The sequence below is a fragment of the Epinephelus fuscoguttatus genome, linkage group LG16 (assembly GCF_011397635.1).
Source record: "Epinephelus fuscoguttatus linkage group LG16, E.fuscoguttatus.final_Chr_v1".
Taxonomy (NCBI): domain Eukaryota; kingdom Metazoa; phylum Chordata; class Actinopteri; order Perciformes; family Serranidae; genus Epinephelus; species Epinephelus fuscoguttatus.
This window is the reverse complement of record NC_064767.1, coordinates 1,182,501-1,203,273: the sequence shown is the minus strand read 5'-3', so window position 1 is coordinate 1,203,273 and position 20,773 is coordinate 1,182,501. Positions and strand designations below refer to the sequence as shown.

At 39.1% G+C, this 20,773-nt stretch overlaps 1 protein-coding gene across 1 annotated transcript in view; it reads right to left on the bottom strand.

The window, feature by feature from the left end:
- Window positions 1-148: 148 nt before the first annotated feature.
- The window catches only part of LOC125903045 (uncharacterized), a 92,219-nt gene continuing 71,594 nt past the window's right edge, over window positions 149-20,773 (bottom strand). Inside the window, exons 14-20 of the mRNA XM_049599657.1 lie at window positions 17,416-17,459; window positions 14,757-14,947; window positions 12,876-12,946; window positions 12,080-12,237; window positions 11,681-11,825; window positions 11,440-11,583; window positions 149-8,213 (exon numbers count right to left, since the gene is read on the bottom strand). Of these exons, the coding sequence (XP_049455614.1) occupies window positions 7,866-8,213; window positions 11,440-11,583; window positions 11,681-11,825; window positions 12,080-12,237; window positions 12,876-12,946; window positions 14,757-14,947; window positions 17,416-17,459 (1,101 nt within the window). The 3' untranslated portion in view covers window positions 149-7,865. The remainder of the gene's footprint in view (window positions 8,214-11,439; window positions 11,584-11,680; window positions 11,826-12,079; window positions 12,238-12,875; window positions 12,947-14,756; window positions 14,948-17,415; window positions 17,460-20,773) is intronic.

Below are 20,773 nucleotides of genomic sequence, written 5' to 3'. Positions count from 1 at the left end.
GTCACACTGAGACAGAAATACATTTTGTTTTATATAATCGAAATATTTCAGACTAAATTAAGAATAATTAAGACAAACAGCAACAATATAGAAATATTTTCTACTGAAGGTGAGACACTGCAGGTGAACAGAGTAACATTTTAAAATAATAGATATCATCAGCTGATTACTTACAATAGTATGAAAAAAATGTATTTCAAGTTTTTAAAATATTAATGTTTAAGTATGCAAATTAGCACTATCACATTAAATATGCGCTAATTTGCATATGTTTTAGGAAGATAAATCTGAAGCCAGGTGCAAAATTCTTTTTTCATTTTGTTTACATATATGATGAAAAAAGAAATTACAGAGGGATTTAAGGATTTCTGCTTTATTACCTCGAAGATCTAAATACACTGTCCATAGCCTTAAAAAAATAGATTTTCGCCATATTTTTGGGACTAAAATGTAACATAAATCAGGCTAGGAATGATTTATTAACAAACCCCTCTGTAGATATCTTCAGTATATAGCTATTTGTATAACTGGAAAGTTTGGTGTACATAGGTGCTACAGAGGCCGAGACGTTCGACTACAAGTATGACAAAAAACTCATTTTGAGAAAACGGCATTCAAAGATTTACATAATAACATAACATTATGCAAGTGGACACAGTGTGATCAAATAAACGTCTAAATGTATAATTTGAATCTTTTCTTTACAGCAGTTTGAAAGAACACATATTCAAGAAGTAAACTTGCCCAAAATCTCAAAACTGACCACTCGATGTTTTTGTCTGCCTTGTCTCGCCTTAAAAACGTCTAAATTTTGGGCTTTTCGTGTCAAAATTATTCGATAGTAAGTCATTTAATATGATTAAAATTGGAATGATAAAATGGTGACGTAAATAAAAACATACAAAAACATTTCAGCAGTATTATAAGACACTAAGGTCACACTAAGGTCACCATCATGACAATTTAACTTGGTTTTATTTAAATTATGAAATATGCGGTTTTAAAATTATGTGACCATAAACTGGTTAAAACAGAAGAGAGTTAATTCAGTGAAATGAAAATTGTAAAACAGTCAAAATAAATTTAAAAGTTTCAAATTCATGACATAAAACTGACAACTGTTCATTTTTCTGTAAAAAATAATAAAATAGGTCAAAATTTTGACTATTTTAAAATTGTGCAATAAAAAGCCTGTTAAATAAAAATACTTTATTATTGGTTAAAAATGTTTAAAAAAAAAAAAGGTTCTAAGAAAGTTAAAGTCAGTTAAATAAAAATTAATTTTAAATTTTTAAATTCCAAACTGTGAGATACATCTGACAATTTTTATTCTTCTGTTAAAACTTTGACATAACAAACCAGATAAATAAAAATATTTTGCTATTAGTTAAAAATGTTTTCATAGTCTAAATATGACTTCAAGTTGTAAGAGCAAAAAGTCACATTCGACATATAAGAATTAAATGTCATATTTATGATTTACAGTTTAATAATATTAAACTTACCTCGAGTGTTTTTATTTTTAACTTAGGAACATTTTGAATATACACCTTCTCCATTTCTTAAATGGCGTCTGTCCTGAAAAAGTGAAGTTGTGAACTATATTCTGAACTCTTAGCTGTGCAACATGAACATCTTTTATTTCTCTGATGTTTACACATAAACCTTGTTGCTCTGCAGGAGCAGTGTTTCCAGATGAGGCTGTGTGTTTTTACTAATACTGTGTATTCATGTAGTTTCTCTTTAATAACCAAGCAGCCTGGAAGTTAAATGTGAGAAATAAATGGCGCACTGTTTCTGAAACTTTGAATAAAAGACTTTCAGACTTTGTTTTCAAAATGTTGTTTTTTTTATTTTTGCCTCTAAGCCTTCAAAATGATACAAACATGTTGTTTGTGTTTCACTACGACCAAAACCTCACAGGATGTGGACAGTATGTACAGCTATCGATCGGCGAGCCGGCGGCGAACATTCAGACCGCAGCAAAGCCGGAAAAACAAAAAACTTTCACAGAAACTAAACTCGGTCTTCGTTGTCGATCGGAGACAACAACCAACAGAATAAATAAAGTGGTGGAATGAACCTCTCTGACGAGGTTTAATCTGCTCTCACTCTAAAATATCTAAACCAAAGTGCCCTAAAACGCAGCAAGCGCTAGCCGGGCGTTCAGCCCAACTACAATATGGCTTCTCAATGTGAACTTGTACATTTATTTACAGGTTTGGACACAGACAAAGAGCTGAAAGCGGCCATGACTTTTAGACAAATTCATCCTATGCTGCTTTACATTGCACAGTGCGACAAATACACCCGATGTACACAAGTGTTACTGGATATTTGAGGGAGTAAATACGACCCGGCGGGGGTCAAACAGCTCAGCGGGGACGATGAATCTGAACCCTGCTGTCTGCTAGTGACTCGATAGATTCCTCCTGCATCAACCGGCGTGTCGATGTCCGTCTGATGGAGGACGAAGAAGAGAAGGACGGACTGAGTCAGACGTCCTCTCCGATCTTCACGGTCAAACGAACCACAGAGGTCTTTATGTGTGAAGGTCCGCTAATAATTTCAAAGGTACTCGTGGAATCGAGAACTCTCAGTGAAATGTTGACATTTTGAAAGTGATCGTCATCGATCGATGAAACTAAAGGCTTGCAGCAAGTCACAGACAGACGACAGGTCCTGGTCCCAGTCAGGACGATTAAAAACATGACGGTGATGCAGAAGGATGATGTGAGCTGATGTTTCCAACGTAGTGCGATGATTCACAACACCTTCATCGCACACATCTGACAGCCTCAAAACTGATGTCGTACAATCTGACACAGGCTGAGTCCAGGATTTTATTAGCGTCATCCATCCATCTATTGTTTTTACAAGATGCCATTAATTTGAATTGACCCTGGTGTCTCTCTGAAAATTAAAGTCTCAAAAGTCGACCAGCTGCAGAACGTGAGGAACCTGAGGAAGGTTCAAAGTCATGCAAACGTCCTCTGACACAACCAATCATCTGGTTCTCAATCTCTGATGAAACAGAACGTCAAACTAAATGGAGGAAAAGCTGATTAACGGACCCTCTTTTCCCACTCAGAACTGAGTATATAAATGACCTATGAGCTTCAGAGATGAAGACTTGTTGAGTCTGTACGAGAACAGGAAGTAAAAAAGGCAGCCACATCCTTTGAGCTCACTGCGGCGGATCTTGAGCCTCGTTTCCACCAAGCAGTCGGTTCTGTTCAGTGTAGCTCGTTACACATTAGAACGATTATATTTGTGTTTCCTTTGGTGAAAAACGTGGATGAACCAACAGAACTGCTCCATTCTGTCCCATCGGTTACTCTCTGTTGAGGTAATGTGCACACTGAAAGGCGGGGCTAGGAACCCTGCAGTCCATTGATTGGTCAGGAGAGAATCATCACTCTTACTTGAAAAACGTTCTATTTTCAAACATCCAACCGACTCTAAAAACACACCAGCTTGTTCTTTTTTGTTCTGAAAATGCTGGAGTGTAACGTCATCACGTGGACGATCAATGAGGTGCAGACATTCCTCTGCATCGTCAGTGAAGAGTTTATACAGCGAGAGAGGAAACAACCCCAACTACATTTAAGAGTACTGTCTGAGGAGGAAACGCTAAACAGATCTCAGGTCTGAGTACAAGTCCATCTGGGTTACGGACCGGTTCTGAGGGTACTGTACCGAAAGAGTTGGAAATGCTGCTTATAAGATCCGGTGTGTTGTGGGTCCGAACCACCTGAACTGACTCCCTTCTCTAACTGGGAACCACCACCACAAACAAGACGTCAGTGACGTGTAAGTGCTAATGAAGTGCTAATGACTCCAACCTGGAGAACAGTGTCACTGCCCTCAGTGTGCCGGAGTCTACCGTGTCCGACATCAAAGATGCTCCAGAAATGCAGCTGCTGTGGACTAAGACGGATTTCTCATATCTGTGAACTTTACGTTTCAGTTGAATCCAGAGCTTGTGACCTGTGATGAGGACCAAGATCCGGACTGACTGATGCAACCAGCGAGGAGCGTGGACGATTGTGGTTATCACACGGTAAACTGAGAATCTGTCATTTTGATCTCAAGAAAACGAGTGAGGTTACGTAATACCTTTCGGAGCATGATGTAAAAAACAAAAAAAACCAAAAGAACATGGCTGTAAGTCTCCGTAGAGGCTCCGTAGTTTTGATTCTGTCAGTACCTTTGAAATTTGTGTTTTTAAAGTCCTCTGTGGTGTTTTAATGAGTCCTTACAGTCTGTTCAGCCACTGAAGAACAGACGTGATGATCCACGTACGGACCGCAGAGAAAAAACAAAAACAGCTTCATTCAAAAGGTCAGACTTTCTCTCTTTATGTCTCTGAGAGCTTCCAGCGGTGTAAGACTAATTCCTGGAGGGTAATCTGTCCAACAGCACAAACAGAAGCATCAGTGTTTGTAATCCATCGAAAGTTTCTCACTGAAGCTCCAGCGCTCACTGAAGAATTGTTCCCGACTGGAAACGACCAAAAAAAAACAAAGGAAGAATTCCCTTCAGAGAACAAAGCTTCCAGCTCTCCTTCAGTGTTTTCAGGAGACACACATTAATATCTGGGATGAAAAAGGTTCCAGCTGTTTGTGTTCCTGATCACAAACCTGACAAACTACAGAAACCTCCAGAGTTTGACTCTTTAGAGGATCTGATCTCTGGAAGTGAAGATAAGAGCAAAAATAAACAACAATTTGAGTGTTTGGCTTCTTTTACTCGTCACCTGTTAAACCTGCAGTCTGCTGCCACCTGGTGTTCGTCTGCTGTCAGTACATCTGCTCTCTGCTGAAACATGAAGCTCCTTCTGTTCACTTTGATTCTTCATAATCAACGACCAGCTGCAGCGTTACATCACAGGAAGGAAACCAAACATGACGGCATGTTTTTATGTTTTCCTGACACTGAGGGGGCTGAATATGGAAGCCTGGCACTGCCAAAATTAATAAGAATCTCAAGACCTGGAAGGAGGGTGATAAATCTACTTTGGATCTTGGCTTCACAGCTGTCTTATAATATCTTCATCACGTTTTAGTCTTTCCTCATTTGCAATTTTTTTGTTAAATCATGAACTGTACCTCAGCCCTACCTGAACCACTGTGACTCTGTCGTTTGTGACTCCCAAACCTGGAGGAAAGTAATCAAGAACATTCACTAAGGTGCTCAGGGTTCCTCCACATTTTTCCTGATTTTTACATGACTAACAAAATTCGATGACCGTGCACACCGTACATCACTAACAGACCTGTTTATTATACTTGACTCCAAATGTAGAAAGAAACCTTTTCCAGAGTCGGTTGGTTATGTTGGTTTTATACTAGCCTATGTGGAAGGTTATCAACCGCAGATTACTGTGGACAATTTATTTCATTATACACGACATAATTCCTTGATTTTTCCAGATTTTCCATGACCGTGGGAACCCTGAGTACTCTACGTAAGTACTTAAGTACTGTCACTTTATACTACTTTATACTTTTAACTGCACTCCATTTATCTGACAGCTTTAGATACTTTACTAAACTCAGATTATTCAGATAAACACATGAATGCATCGATAATTATATTACAATACTTGTACTTTTGCTGTTACTTTTCTTTTACTTAAGTTTTGAATGCAGGTCTGAAAACTACTCAATGAAAGTAAACATGTTCAGTCTACAGTGTGACACTCTGGTGACACCAAGTGGCAGCAGGAGGAAACTGCATGTTGTTGAAAACCTCATTACCCAGAAATCCCCTCTGGTGTCTGGTGGTCAAAGTGATCAGGATGTTCTTAATTTAAGCTCTGAGGTTTCTGATGTTTGTTTCATCCCGTTAACAAACACACGATTTAAACTTCTGAATTTTCGTCTCCAACAAACCAACAAAGATCATTTTCAGCACAATACAGAAACTTTAAGTAAGAAAACAGGAGTGTGAGGAGAAAGTGGACGGATTCAAACGTTATTCAGTTTCCAGCATCGTTTTCAGCATAAAAAATCTATGGACGTTCATTAACGACAAAACTACTGAGTGAGCACAAAACAGAATCAAACTGAAACCAGTCTGAGAGACGCTTCACAACACTTTGTTAAACTTTTACAACACAAGAATTTTAATTTCAGGACACAATCATTTTTATATTTTAATGTATTAAATTTATAATCACAAACATGAATTAAGAAAGTCTGCTGCCTTTTATTTTCAGATTTAATGTCAAACAAAGAAACACAGAAATTCCTTATTATCCTATTTATACTGATGTTTAATATGTACATTTTACTTATTGTGCCTTTTAAATATTATTTGCTCAAGTAATCTGGTGTTGCGTAGTGTCAACTTATTAAATTCTTATGTTTTTTATTAAATTTTAAAATTTTCTGAATTTTTTTATATTTGGGAGATGTTTTTTGGAATTTGCAAAAAGTGCGACAGGTTAAGATAAAGGATGTAAACTGATTTTGTTTTGAGAAAAGTTTGTCCTACTCAGTCCTAAATGTGTGGTTGTATTTTTTTAATTTAATAAAATATATATATATATATAAATGTTGACTGTGAAGCTCCACCTTTGGCCCCGTATGTATGTTTTTCTTTTAAAATGTATTATAGTTATTATTATATTTAATCAATATAAGGCCATATGTTCCAACTGGGGGCGGGGTCTTAAATCATTAAACATGTTTACAAAAAGCTCCGCTCAACCGGGGGATACGTATTGATATTCGGTACCATTATGGTTTTAAATAAATGCAAAGAACCCAGCAGTGAGCAATTTATCAAACACGCAGAATATAAATTTACAGAAATTTGACGCCTTTGTCACGTCGGCTCTCCATAAGGCAGAATAAAAAAGTATTACTCAATAACTATGGGAGGATGTCGCTGACTAAAGTCTGAATTATTATTGTTTCTGCTCAGTCAGTAGTTTCTGGTCACTAATGAGCTTCCGTACAGCCTGTTTGTTCCAGCAGAACTCAGCCAGGAAAAAAACAACAACAACATAAATAAATGAAGTGCAGTGACTCTGATCAGCCTCCATCAGTTAGTATTTACACTCCTGGAAGTACGACACACACACACGCACACGCACGCACGCACGCACACACACACACACACACACACACACACACACAGTCTGTGAAGTGCGGAGGAGGACGAGGTATTGTGTTCTGTGACACATCATCACAGCCTCGGTCTGTTTGTTTGTTTGTTTGTTTGGCCGGGGGAGTCCTGACTCCAGAGTCTCTCTCCCCTCCCTCTCTGCTCCCCCTTCTGCTCGGTCGCCACGGCAACAGTCCCACGCGCTCTGTCTGTCATATCTGGTTGGCATGGCAACCTGCTCCCCCGTCTGTTGCTAGGAGAAGCAGCAGAGCGGCGGCCGTGCAGGAGGTCAGTACCTACAAAGTGTTTGTGAGCAGCCGGCTGCTGCAGGAGGTTCAAACTTGCTCAGAGAGTCCCTGAAAATAAAAGGTCTGACAGGAAGTAAAGCTTTTATTGTGAAACTCTGACCTGCTGAGGTGGATGTTTGGACGAGAAATAAACTCAGAGTGACGCTCTTCAGATTTCACACCTTGTTCGTGTTTCCTGAATGTTTCGACTCGTGGAAGAAAAAAAAAGAAAAAGAAAGGCGCTCCACTCGTCCGTACGGTCGTCCTCCTTTGTGACGAGCGTCTCCTTTCCCGCCGCCCTCAAACGTTTCAGCCGGGCTCTGGAGGAAAATCCCCTCAGCCAATCAGAATCTGACTGAGGTTTAACAGAAAAGGTTTAAAGGAGGATGTCAGCCTGCTACCCATGATGCTTCATGTCCGTCTCCAGCTACACACTCTGTATCAAACCTGCTTCTCGCCGCCTTACGGCGCCTCTTCCTGTTTGCTGCTCTGTTTCTGTAGCTCCGGCTGCTGGTTGTTCCCACCGCTACCGCCTCCACCACCGCCGCCATTCTTCTTCTTGCTTGCCTCTTTGGCACTGCTGCTGGTCTTGGAGGTCGAGGACGAGGAGGACGTGACCTTTAAGCTTTTGGACGTCTTGCCTCCGCGGGTCTTCTCCTTGTTGGCTGTCTCCTGAGGCAGCGTGGGGCTGGAGTGTGCCCTCTGCAGGCCGCCGTCATCAAACAGCCGCGCCTCAAAGGCCGTCAGGTCCTCGTCTCCACTTGACAGTTTGGCCCGAAGCAGCATGGCGTACGTACCGTAGCGGGTTTTCTGTAGGAGGAGGACAGAGAAAGGAGACAAGAGTTAATGATGCTAACGTCAGGTCGTAACTGACGCAATGAATCCTTTACACGGAATGATTGTTAATACAGTTTCCCTCCAAAACTAGAATCACCACCCTGTGGTTGTATGACTCCTCCCACCAGTCCACCCTGTGGTTGTATGACTCCGCCCACCAGTCCACCCTGTGGTTGTATGACTCCGCCCACCAGTCCACCCTGTGGTTGTATGACTCCGCCCACCAGTCCAGTGTCTCTGACAGTCTCCATCCATGTCAGTGAAAACATGGATGCTTCACACACAGAAGATCTATACAATCAGCACAGTTTCAAGATTAGAGTCACCAATTCAGTATCTGACCAAATGTCTCCCCTTCTGTTCCTGAGATATGACGTTAAAACATGATGATGTCACAGTCAAGCTGACCTTTGACCTTTTGACCTTCATTATTTCATCCTGTTAGACATTTGTGTCGAGTTTGGTCAGAATTAGTGAATGAATTCTGGAGTTATGGCCAAAAACATGTTCTGTGAGGTCACACTGACCTTTGACCTTTGACCACCAAATTCTAATCAGTTTACTCTTCAGTCCAGTTGGATGTTTGTGCCAAATTTATAGAAATTCCCTGAAGCTGTTCTTGAGATATTATGTTCACGAGAATGAGACAGGTGCAAGGTCACAGTGACCTTTGACCACCAAAATCTAATTTTCTAACTTCATCCTTGAGTCCAAGTGAATGTTTGTGTCAAAGTTGAAGAAACATCATCAAGGCTTTTTTGAGATATCGCATTCACAAGAACGAGACGGATGCAAGGTCACAGTAACCTTGACCTTTGACTTCTGACAACCAAAGTCTAATCAGTTCATTGATGAGTCTGGGTGAATGTTTGTGCCAAATTTGAAGAAATTCCCTCACATTGATCTTGAGATGTCGCATTCACGAGAATGAGCTAAACAAAATCACAGCAACCTTGACCTTTGACCACCAAATTCTAATCAGTTTATTCTTCAGTCCCAGTGGATGTTTGTGCCAAATTTGAAACTATTCCCTCAAAAATTTTCTTCTTTAGATATTGTATTCACAAGAATGGAACAGACGTATGTATGGACAACCTGGAAACATGACGTCTCCACCCACTGCTGTCACCTGCACATAAAAACATTTATCGAGAAATAAACAGTAGACGTTACTTGTCTCACAAACTTTCTGGATATTAAAAACGTTACAAAAACATTTGTGCTGGACAAAAACAGCTCCTTGCTCCTGAAAATAATAGGAGATGCTCTTATTGTGAAGTGCTTTGTAACGTCTAATCCTTACCTACTGAGACACAGTAGAGTTATTGTGTTTTCCATCTTCATGACTGTACCTGAACTCACCGTATTTGTTTATCAGATTTCTGATTGAAGAAAGCAACAGGAAACTTTCTCAGGTTGTTAAAGTCAGTCCTGCTTCTACCTGCTCGATTGCTAACTCATCAGGTGTCTCTGAATCAGAACCAAACGCTCACCCGAGAAGACAGAACTCTGTGTAACGAGTGCGGTGCAGGGAAGTAAACAGCAGACTGGTCCTTTAACTGAGCACCGTGTTCCCAGCACAGTGTGTTTGTGTCTCTGCAGCCTGTTTGACACCAGACAGACTGATTCAGTGACAGTTTGTGATGAAGACGAGCAGAAGGAGCCGCAGAGAAACTGTCACTTATATTCAGACCTCAGAGGGATTCAGTGCACGTTTAACTTCAGATACAACACGTGACTTCTGAAGGGGTTCATACTGCCGCAGAGCAACTGTGGAAGATGAAACCTAATACATCTGACTGAGACGTTCACGTACTGTAAAGGCAAGGACTGTGATTTCTGTCCGAGGGTTTGTGCACGCTACAGTTAGAGTAAATGTGAAGATGGAAAATAAGTTAAAGGTGAAAGTCAGGTACATTTCTACTTCAAGTAAGAACATTTACCAAGAAATAAAACACCAGGACCGACCTGACAGAAGCTGAAATTTACATAACGACTCAAATTACTCAAAATTTTTGTTCCAAATTTCAGTGAATTAATACAGAATAAATTCAGACTGGATTTTAGGGGTGGGGAAAAATGGATACAGCGTAGTATCGTAATATTTTGCGTGGTGATACTGTATCAATACACGGACGCCAAGTATTGATGTTTTACTGTAAACATTATTATTTTTGTAAATACACATTTGAATCCAACTTTTGGTCGTAGAATACTAAAATCAGTTGCTTTCTCAGTCCACTAGATGGTGCTGATGTTTTGTTCCTGGTGGGGTCAGCAGAGGTCTCAGTCAGCGGCATCTGGCAGGAAGTTCATCAAAACAAAGAAAACAGAAATGTGCTGTCGGTGTTTAAATCAAACATCTGGACTTATTTTGGATTTCTGAACACAGAAGGAGGACTTGGACATGACACATGATTTACAGCAGTGTCATATGAGAATAAAATACTCTGGGAATACTACGAACATGACGGCTCACCTCACACGACACCATCCAGAGACAGTGTTAGCTGCTGATGGCCAAGCTAACGCTAAACCCGCTCTGCCGAAAAACCAACCCAACACTGGAAACACTTAGCTCAACACAACTACCATCAGAAAATAACACAGTCCATCACCTACTTCCTGTGCAAAGATCTGCGTCCATACAGCGCTGCTGAAACAAAGGCTTTTGTTACACGCTAAAAACACGTGAACCCAGGTAAGTGACTCCGCCCCCTCACAGCCGTACCCAAGCTCTACAGAGAAGTGAAGCATAAACTAAACAACATGTGCTTGGAAGTAGTGTGTGTTGAAACCCTGTCCGTGTGTGTGTGTGTGTGTGTGTGTGTGTGTGTGTGCATGCTGTTTTTAGACCCTCCCCACTCAGCTCTTATTGGCCAGCTGAGTTTGATAACACTGTACTATTGGTGGAACTAACCATGTGCTTCACTGAAAATCAGAAGATGATTCGTTAAATGCTAACTTGTGCCAAGTTGTTGCCACAAAAAAAGAAAAGAAAAGAAAAGAAATACAAGAAATGTCCGTCAAGCCGGAGTACTTTAAGCCCTGAGCATTTTGCAGTAACACTGTCTCATGACCTAAGTATCATGAGCCCTCTGGCGATCCCCACATCTACTGGATTTGTGTTTGTCTTCACTTCAGCTCTCGAACGACCAAACATTTCTGTGAACCTGTATTTTGCTGTGAATCCTCTCACCTCAAACTCCAGGTACTCCTGTCGGAGTTTCTGTTCCTCCAGCTCGCGACCTTTCACCTTCCGGTCTGGTGTGGAGGCCGTGAGCTCTGCCAGCTCTGAGGAAACCGCCCTGAACCGGTTCTCGTGGGATTTAACCTGCTCCTCCTGTTGGGACAGACGTTAAAACTCAGCTCTGGGTTCTGATGTTTCCACATTAAATAAAGCCTTTATTGAACGAGGTGTGAACACACAGCGTCTCTACCTGGGTCAGTTTGGTGTTGGATCCCGGCAACAGAGGACGGCTGAATTTCTTCTGGGAGCCAATCGCCGCCGGGAATGGAGGAGCCGAAAACATGGCCGCCACGACGTTGATGCGCGTGATCCAGGACTGCATCTGTTCTGCGTTTCTGCAGAAAGGTCAGAGACAGTAACACTCAACCTGAGAAGTCAACACTTCCCGTTTGTACTGTAACCATGACGTCAGTCACTGTGTCACTCTGACAATGAGGACGATGTCTTAGTTTAATGATTGAAGGAAAACAGTGATGTCCGTTTCCTGTTAGAATCTGAGCCAATGTACGGATGTTTACCTCTGATGACAGACAAATAAACACCGGACAAACAAACAAAGACGTATACAGCGTCTCTGCGTGGTTCTTACGGAGCCTGCAGCAGGAAGACTCTCCAGTCGGCCGTCCTCAGGTAGAAGACGTTCGGTCTCTTGCTGTAATCAGCTGCTCTCATGGCCAGAGAGTGATGGATGGACACGGCGTTCTTTACGTCCTCCTCCGTCAGCTCTCGCTCCGCACGGTACTCATCCTGTCGGCCAATCACAGAGCAGCATGATATCAGTCAGCTGATCGTGTTCAAACTTGGTCAAACACTCACAAAGTCAACTACAAGTTCCAGAAAGCATTGCTCTCATGACTAAAACTAAACCGAATCATTGGCTGTTTAGTTCCAAGCATAAAAACATGTCGTTATAACATGAAAATATTTGATGAAAAAAATGATGTCAAAATGACATGTCAGTGATATTATAGGGACGTATTTTTCTGGTTACTTCACAGCAAATTATTGTTTTCACAACATCCTGGTCTTTTTATTACAACATATAATTTTATCTTATATATCACACATTACCTCATCAAAATGATCGATGTCAATGTCGATGTTTTCTCTTCATGCATTAACTAAATCTTTGTCGTTTTAACAACATGTGAATTATGTAATAACGAAAAAAGCTTGTTACTGTAATAAGATGAGGCAAAGGTAATTCAGTTATAAAGCACAGTTCACACACAAAGCAGTTTATTTACAAACAAACTAATTAAGATAAGTCACGGCGTACAATTTGGATTCTGTGTTATAAGAACAAAGAGTTAAAAACAGACACTTAATGTGGATGGACTGACATGCATGAACCAGCAGGGCTGCTGGGAAATGTAAATGTTTACCTTCTGCAGGTAGAGCACCAGACCCTTCAGCATGGCGTAGAAAGACTTCCAGCCCCTCTTGCCCCGCGGAGCTGGAGAAACAAGGCATCATGGCATACTAAACATCACCAGAGCAGGTTTGATGCATCATCATGGCTTTTATGAAACTTTTACAATTTAAAAGAATTAATCCTCATCAACAGCTCAATAAATGTACTTCACATTATTCAATCAGCTTCATACTTTATGACTTTCAGTATAATTTTTCATTTGTCTGTGGCCTCAGAAACTCCAGCTGTAATATATAGAGTATATGAATGTGGTTACTTGGTGGCAGATGAAGGTAAATATGAGTGGCATCTACATAATCATGACAGTTGATATCATTGTTTTGTTTAATGTGGCCCAGTGGAAGCATGTAAATGCAAAACAGAAGAGGACCGAGGATTGAGCCCTGGGGAACTCCACACATAATGTTTGTCCAGCTAGATTCTGAACTACAAATCAAGTTAAAATAGTTCCTGTCCCAATAAATGGCTTGAACCACCTGAGCAATGAGCCAGAGGACCAAACCAAGACTAGACCAATGACTGACTGCTGTTGTCAGTAGATTTTTATGCAGCACTACACCTATCATTTATGAAAATAAACGATCAGACTGTAATACTGACGTAGAAGAACAGGGAACAGGAACTTAAAGTGTATACGTTGCCTTTTGTAAGTATTCTGCCTTGTTTGCCTGTTTACGTTTTTGTTTGTTTCTGTTTTGTTGTTGATTGCTAAATATGAGGTGCTGTTAAAAGGGTCGATGTTATCAGCTGTAGCTTCAGCCTGCAGCTTTTTTTGGACAGCAGAAGTGTCTGAGTTATGTTAAATTACTTTACTCTAATGTTTTGCACTGTAAAACTTAAGTGTCTGCCATTTTCTATGAGAGGCTGGGATTTTATTTACATAGATTTGTAGATTAATACATGATGTTCTTATTTTTATTTGCATACCAAAATAAATTCTAATTAATTCTTATTCATAAAATCCCAAAGAAATTTATTTAGATTTCTGTTTTTGGAGGTTTTTAACAGCTCATTTAGTTTCACTGCTGCTTTTATCTCATGTAACTGTCTTAAATGTTGCTTATGTCCTTTTTTGTCCTTAAACTACTGCTTGCCTGAAAAGTGCTCTATAAATAATGATAATAATAATATTAATAATTATAGTTATAGTTGTCATTGATGTTCCCATATAGGGTCTGATTATTCTGGTGAACTAAAACTAAATTAAAAGCTAAAAGGAGGTGTAATTTTTTTAAAATTTTTTTTTAAGTTTTATGAAACAAAAATAAAAACTAGACTCAAGAAAATCAAAATGAACTGAAACTATACTGTGTTCTTACAAAACTAACTTCCCAAAAACAATACACAGGAAATGTCTTAAGTTTTAGTTTTTGTAGATTTTGTAAAGTTTCCAACAGGAGTGTGAGGAGCTGTTGGTGCAGCTGGTTATAGACACTGGGATGTCGACATAAATCTGAGCCAACTACCTTCACAAAGTGTTGTGTATATATTGTCATACCTAATCTGAACTTCTTAAATCAAATATCCCCCAAATTATATATAAAAAACTAAAAGTAATAAAGAAGCGAATAAAAACTGAACTAAAACTAAACTATTTAAACACTAAAGTCTAAACTAAAAACAATAAACCCACACTTGAAACTAAACTGAACTAAAAACAAAAACTGAAAATGAAATAATAATAAAAACTAAACAGAACTACAAAACTATGATAACTGCGGTAAATAAATAAATAATCTACAAAACAAAAGAGTGATGTAAAAGATTTTGGGCTTTGAAAACAAACCATCACTGAAAAAAACGAATATGAAGAAGAGTCAGAGAGACGTACTTCTCTTTCCGTCGGGGTCGGCATGGACTTTGCGGACCAGGAAGCCGCTCTTGTAGAGCTCGCCATCGGCCTGCTGGGCAACGCCCACCAGTGGGTTCCCTCCACTTCCCAGGCGCTTCATGGTGTGGGAGGCCGAGTCTGTTCGGACGTCAGCCAGCTCCGACATGGACTTCCTCAACTCCTCCTCATCACTTCAGGAGACAGAGGACAGAAGGAGCTCAATGAAACTGAGCGGCTGGTTATTCATCACTTATTATGAATGGTTTTGTTTCCATCGTCTGACGACATGAGATCTGACTGAGTCAGCTCTGCAGGTGATTACTGATCGGTCACGCTGTATGTTTACTGTTCAATTAACCAGATCAGCGTGGAGAAAGAGGAGGGTGTAAAAATCAACTGATATATGTTAAAAAAGAGTAAACAGAAATGTTCACACACCTTTTTATTTTATTTGTATCTGTTGGGTTTAAACTGTGTTTTAACTTGTTTTATGTTAATCTTGTTTTACTCTTCGCTCCTTTATGTCTCTGTGCTTGTATGTGCGTGTCTTTGTTTGTTTGTGTGGTAAAAAACCTGTTGTTGCTTTTTTAAGTGCTGTAGAAATGAGATCTACTTGAAAACTCAACATGTGCAAACATAGCAACCTCAAAAAATACCTGCACAGAGTAAGACAGGTCCTGAAAAGTCATCCGAACGGAAAGAACAAGGTCCAGGCCAACAACATACATGTGCTGACAGTCATCTGTTACCGTGCTGGTATAATAAGCTGTACACTAAGTCTGGCACCCTGAGACTGAACACTGGGTCCGTCCCAATACTCACACTTCCCCTCAAAGTTGGCTCTTGTTTTTGTGCATTCCCGCAAAGGGCTACGGTACTTTAGGGTATGTGCTTTTCAGCCCTTAAGATCCCCACTTAATTTGAGGGGCTGGTGCACACTTATGAACCCATCTCAACTGAGGGGAAGACTGAATTTCATAGGATGCATTGATAAACTATCCAGCCAGGCAAGTTTTCCAGGAAGATGGCAGCCTCCATTAGAGAGCCATCACACAATTGTAAGTACTATTTTCACAAATTAGTATGCAAAGATTCTAAAATATGTCGGGACGTGTTGTTTCTGCATATCAGTTGTTATCTGTAAGTGTTAAGTTAAAATATGAAAGCTTGAAAATCACTAATTCACGATGTAGCCGACATGAATATCTACAGTTCTCCGTGAAGCCATTAATGCTGCACACATCTATTTGCTGCTTCTTCTCCGTTGATTTGTTCAATGAAGAAGGATGAAGACAGCCAACGAAACAGGTAATACAAGCACTGGAGCCGGCATTTTGGAAATGAGTGCAAGAAGCCTATGTTGATGATACACGTGACGTAGGTGAACACGTCTGTTAGGCTAATTTGCATGAAGTGGCATCCCAATTTGTAGGTAAAATTCCATACCCCTCAACACTACCCCTTCGTCGTTGAGGGGAATCCATCTGGCAAGTGCACTTGAAACCAAGGGGTAAGGTTAAGGGAAGAGAATTGGGATTGGCTCCTACTGGCACCCTGAGACTGAACACTAAGAGGAACGAGGGGGGCTGAGGACTGGTGAGCGTCAGAGACACTGTCCAGGACCAAACGACAAAGATGCAGGAATACATCAGGGATATGAAATCACAGCCGTCAGATATCTTTCCCTTCTGCTGTAGATATTCAGTCTGATAAACACGGAGACATTGATCATGTTAGTGCAGGGCTAGCCATAATAATGACATAACTCTGTTACATGTAACTAGTTTCTCCCCAACACTGCTGGTTGTATTATACATATACATATATATATATGTATTTATGTGTATATGTATATATATACAGAAATATATACATAGATGTTTCTGAATCCTACATCTTGTTATTGAACTGTAGTTTGAGCTTCTGTCGGTAAAACAAATCTTTATAAAAGAAAAAACACTTCTACTTTTCTGTTTTGTTTTTTCTAAATCGCTGTTAACACCTGTGCGAGAGAGATTAAATATGAAAAGACAACAAAACCAAGTTTCTGACAAAAAATAAACAGACTTTACGTCGACAGAACCAATTTCCTGTCATTTCATTTCTTTACATCATCACCTCATCTGTTCAGTCACCATGTTTTATTTCACCGTCCTGAGCGGTCTCATCACATCAGCTCCTCATCCTATAAACTCATCTCATTTTCATTTCCAATGTCTGATTTTTCTCGTCTGTTTCGTCGTGTCGTCATCACAACGTGTTTTTATCACACGGCTGCAGAGGATTAAAAACCAAACCGACAAATGACTCCAGAGTGAAAGAAAGAAATAAAAGATGGGCTGAACATGAGGGAGGACAGATGCTCCGAGCACACGAGACGCCTGCCTGTGTGTGTGTGTTTTATACATATAAATATACGTGTGTGTGTGTGTGTGTCCACAGTTAAGCATGGGCGTTGGGATGCTGACCTGTAATTACAGCGAGGAAAGAAAGCAGGGAACAGTCGCCATGGCAACAGAGGCTTAAATAAGAGAGGGCAGCAGGGACACACACACACACACACACACACACACTTCAGATGTTTGTCGTGTGTGTTATAAACCAGTGGAAACCAGTTGATGGTTTGTACTGGAGGAAGAAGAGGAGAGGAGGAACTTACATGGTCCACTGAAGCTTCTCATTCTTGATGGAGCTGTAGAGAGTCTGCAGAGACACAACACACACGCACAGTCAGATATTTGTACACAGTGTGTGTGTGTGTGTGTGTGTGTGTGTGTGTGTGTGTGTGTGTGTGTGAGAGAGAGACTGAATTTTGGGACCTTTGGCTTTCCTTATTTGACTTTCCTTTAAAAACACGACAGACAATCGAGTCTTGACTTTGTGCGAACCACCGCTGGGGGTTTTAAACGATTTAAAAGCAGAGGCCAAAAATGTCCGCAAATCATGAGAACAGGCACACAGGAAGTGCACCGCACTCTGAAGACAGTTTTCGAAGCCAGTTTTCGTAGTGACCAAACAGTGGTACTGTAATTTCTGGGGTCCGTCACAAGTGTTTTTTCCATTGACTTACACTGTGAAAGAGTCATCTATAAATCAGTGGATAGATTTTTTTGAGCATCACGACTCCTGCAAAATGACTCACTTTGATATCAAGATTTGATCCATTTGGTCCGATAACACAAGATTAAATGATGCAGCGCTCAGTGGCCATCAGGCTCTGGTGCGCCTGCTCAGTGAGCCCAGTGATGCACAAACAGCGCTGATCATCCACGTTGTTTCATACTGTGGACATGGAGCGATTTTGGCTTCACTGAGCATCTGTTACAGGAATGAACAGAGCCCCGCCTCCAACGTGTATCCAGGACTCTTTATACATCCATGGTGGAGACGATAATGTTTAGGAGCTCCTTACCCTCCATGCAAAGGTGAGACTGACTCGCTCCCCCACCCTGGGTTTGGACCAAGAACCCTCTTGCTGTGAGACAACAGTGCTAACCACTGTACCACGGTGCCGTCAGGGCCAGGAATCTCTTAATTCAGGACATTAAAAACACTTCTATCTATGATAATCAACACCCTGCGGCCAATCACAACCAAACCAGCTTCATAGTGTATGAACAACAGTAAAGACAACCAATTAGAAACAATTAATCAACAGCAAATCAGTGTTTGTGTCATAAGCGTCACCTCTGCTTTGCTGTTTGCTGCACAAACGTTTCACACAATGAAGAGTTATGAAATATGAAAACAAAATTAAATTACATGATGAAATGAGACGATGAAGATTTAAATGAGAAGAGATTATATTAAACGTCAACCAACAAAAATTAACATTATCTTTCCCTTGATTTTCACACTTTTATTGTGAAAATTATGCAGAAGCATGTTTGTTTCTTTGACAGCAGCTTAACAGCAATCGAAAAAAATTAAAAGTAGAACCAATTGTAAAGAATTAGCCAATAATAATAATTTCCGTTATATGCACATAATCTTTCTCTGTCCTCATGTGTTTATTGTGAGGCAAAGTTAACAGCATTTAAAAAAATAAAATGCCAAAGTAAAATGGACTGGAAACAATAAGACAGTAAAAATGTGTTTTATAATTTTAGCACTATAAAGTACCTTCCTGCATAAAATATTTTTCATAATAAGGGTACATTGAAATGTGGTGATATGAAAAAGGATGATGAAATATGAGCCAATGACGAGATGTTAACATGAAGTAATAAAGACTGGTAACACCGACAGTCTCTCAGCAGCTCTGCAGACATCGTCCTTTGATTTCCTGAAGCTTTTATTGTGAAAAGTCTAACATAAAAGTTGAGTTTGAGTTGAACTGAGTTAAATCGATGTTTCTTGGATGTGTCTTTGCTCAGTGGAGTCAGGGACTATTTTGCCCAAATGTTCATGGAAACATAAAACAATGACTATTAAGACTTGAGAGACTGATTTAAGACATTTTAACAATGACTTTAAAGACTTAAAACACTGATTTAAGACATTTTAACAATGACTTTAAAGACGTTTGAGAGACTGATTTAAGACATTTTAACAATGACTATTAAGACTTTTGAAAGACTGATTTAAGACATTTTAACAATGACTTTAAAGACTTAAAACACTGATTTAAGACATTTTAACAATGACTTTAAAGACGTTTGAGAGACTGATTTAAGACATTTTAACAATGACTATTAAGACTTTAAAAAGCTGATTTAAGGCATTTTAACAATATTAAGACTTGAGAGGCTGATTTAAGACATTTTAACAATGACTATTAAGACTTTAAAAAGCTGATTTAAGGCATTTTAACAATATTAAGACTTGAGAGGCTGATTTAAGACATTTTAACAATGATATTAAGACTTACGAGACTGATTTAAGACATTTTAACAATGACTTTAAAGACTTTTGAGAGACTGATTTAAGACATTTTAACAATGACTATTAAGACTTTTGAAAGACTGATTTAAGACATTTTAACAATGACTTTAAAGACTTTTGAGAGACTGATTTAAGACATTTTAACAATGACTTTAAAGACTTTTGAAAGACTGATTTAAGACATTTTAACAATGACTTTAAAGACTTTTGAAAGACTGATTTAAGACATTTTAACAATGACTTTAAAGACTTTTGAAAGACTGATTTAAGACATTTTAACAATGACTTCAAAGACTTTTGAGACTGATTTAAGACATTTTAACAATGACTTTAAAGACTTTTGAGAGACTGATTTAAGACATTTTAACAATGACTTTAAAGACTTTTGAAAGACTGATTTAAGACATTTTAACAATGACTTTAAAGACTTTTGAGAGACTGATTTAAGACATTTTAACAATGACTTTAAAGACTTTTGAGAGACTGATTTAAGACATTTTAACAATGACTATTAAGACTTTTGAAAGACTGATTTAAGACATTTTAACAATGACTTTAAAGACTTTTGAGACTGATTTAAGACATTTTAACAATGACTTTTAAGACTTAAAAAAAGCTGATTTAAGGCATTTTAACAATATTAAGACTTGAGAGGCTGATTTAAGACATTTTAACAATGATATTAAGACTTTTGAAAGACTGATTTAAGACATTTTAACAATGACTTTAAAGACTTTTGAGACTGATTTAAGACATTTTAACAATGACTTTAAAGACTTTTGAAAGACTGATTTAAGACATTTTAACAATGACTTTAAAGACTTTTGAGACTGATTTAAGACATTTTAACAATGACTTTAAAGACTTTTGAGAGACTGATTTAAGACATTTTAACAATGACTATTAAGACTTTTGAGAGACTGATTTAAGACATTTTAACAATGACTTTAAAGACTTTTGAGAGACTGATTTAAGACATTTTAACAATGACTATTAAGACTTTTGAAAGACTGATTTAAGACATTTTAACAATGATATTAAGACTTAAGAGACTGATTTAAGACATTTTAACAATGACTTTTAAGACTTAAAAAAGCTGATTTAAGGCATTTTAACAATATTAAGACTTGAGA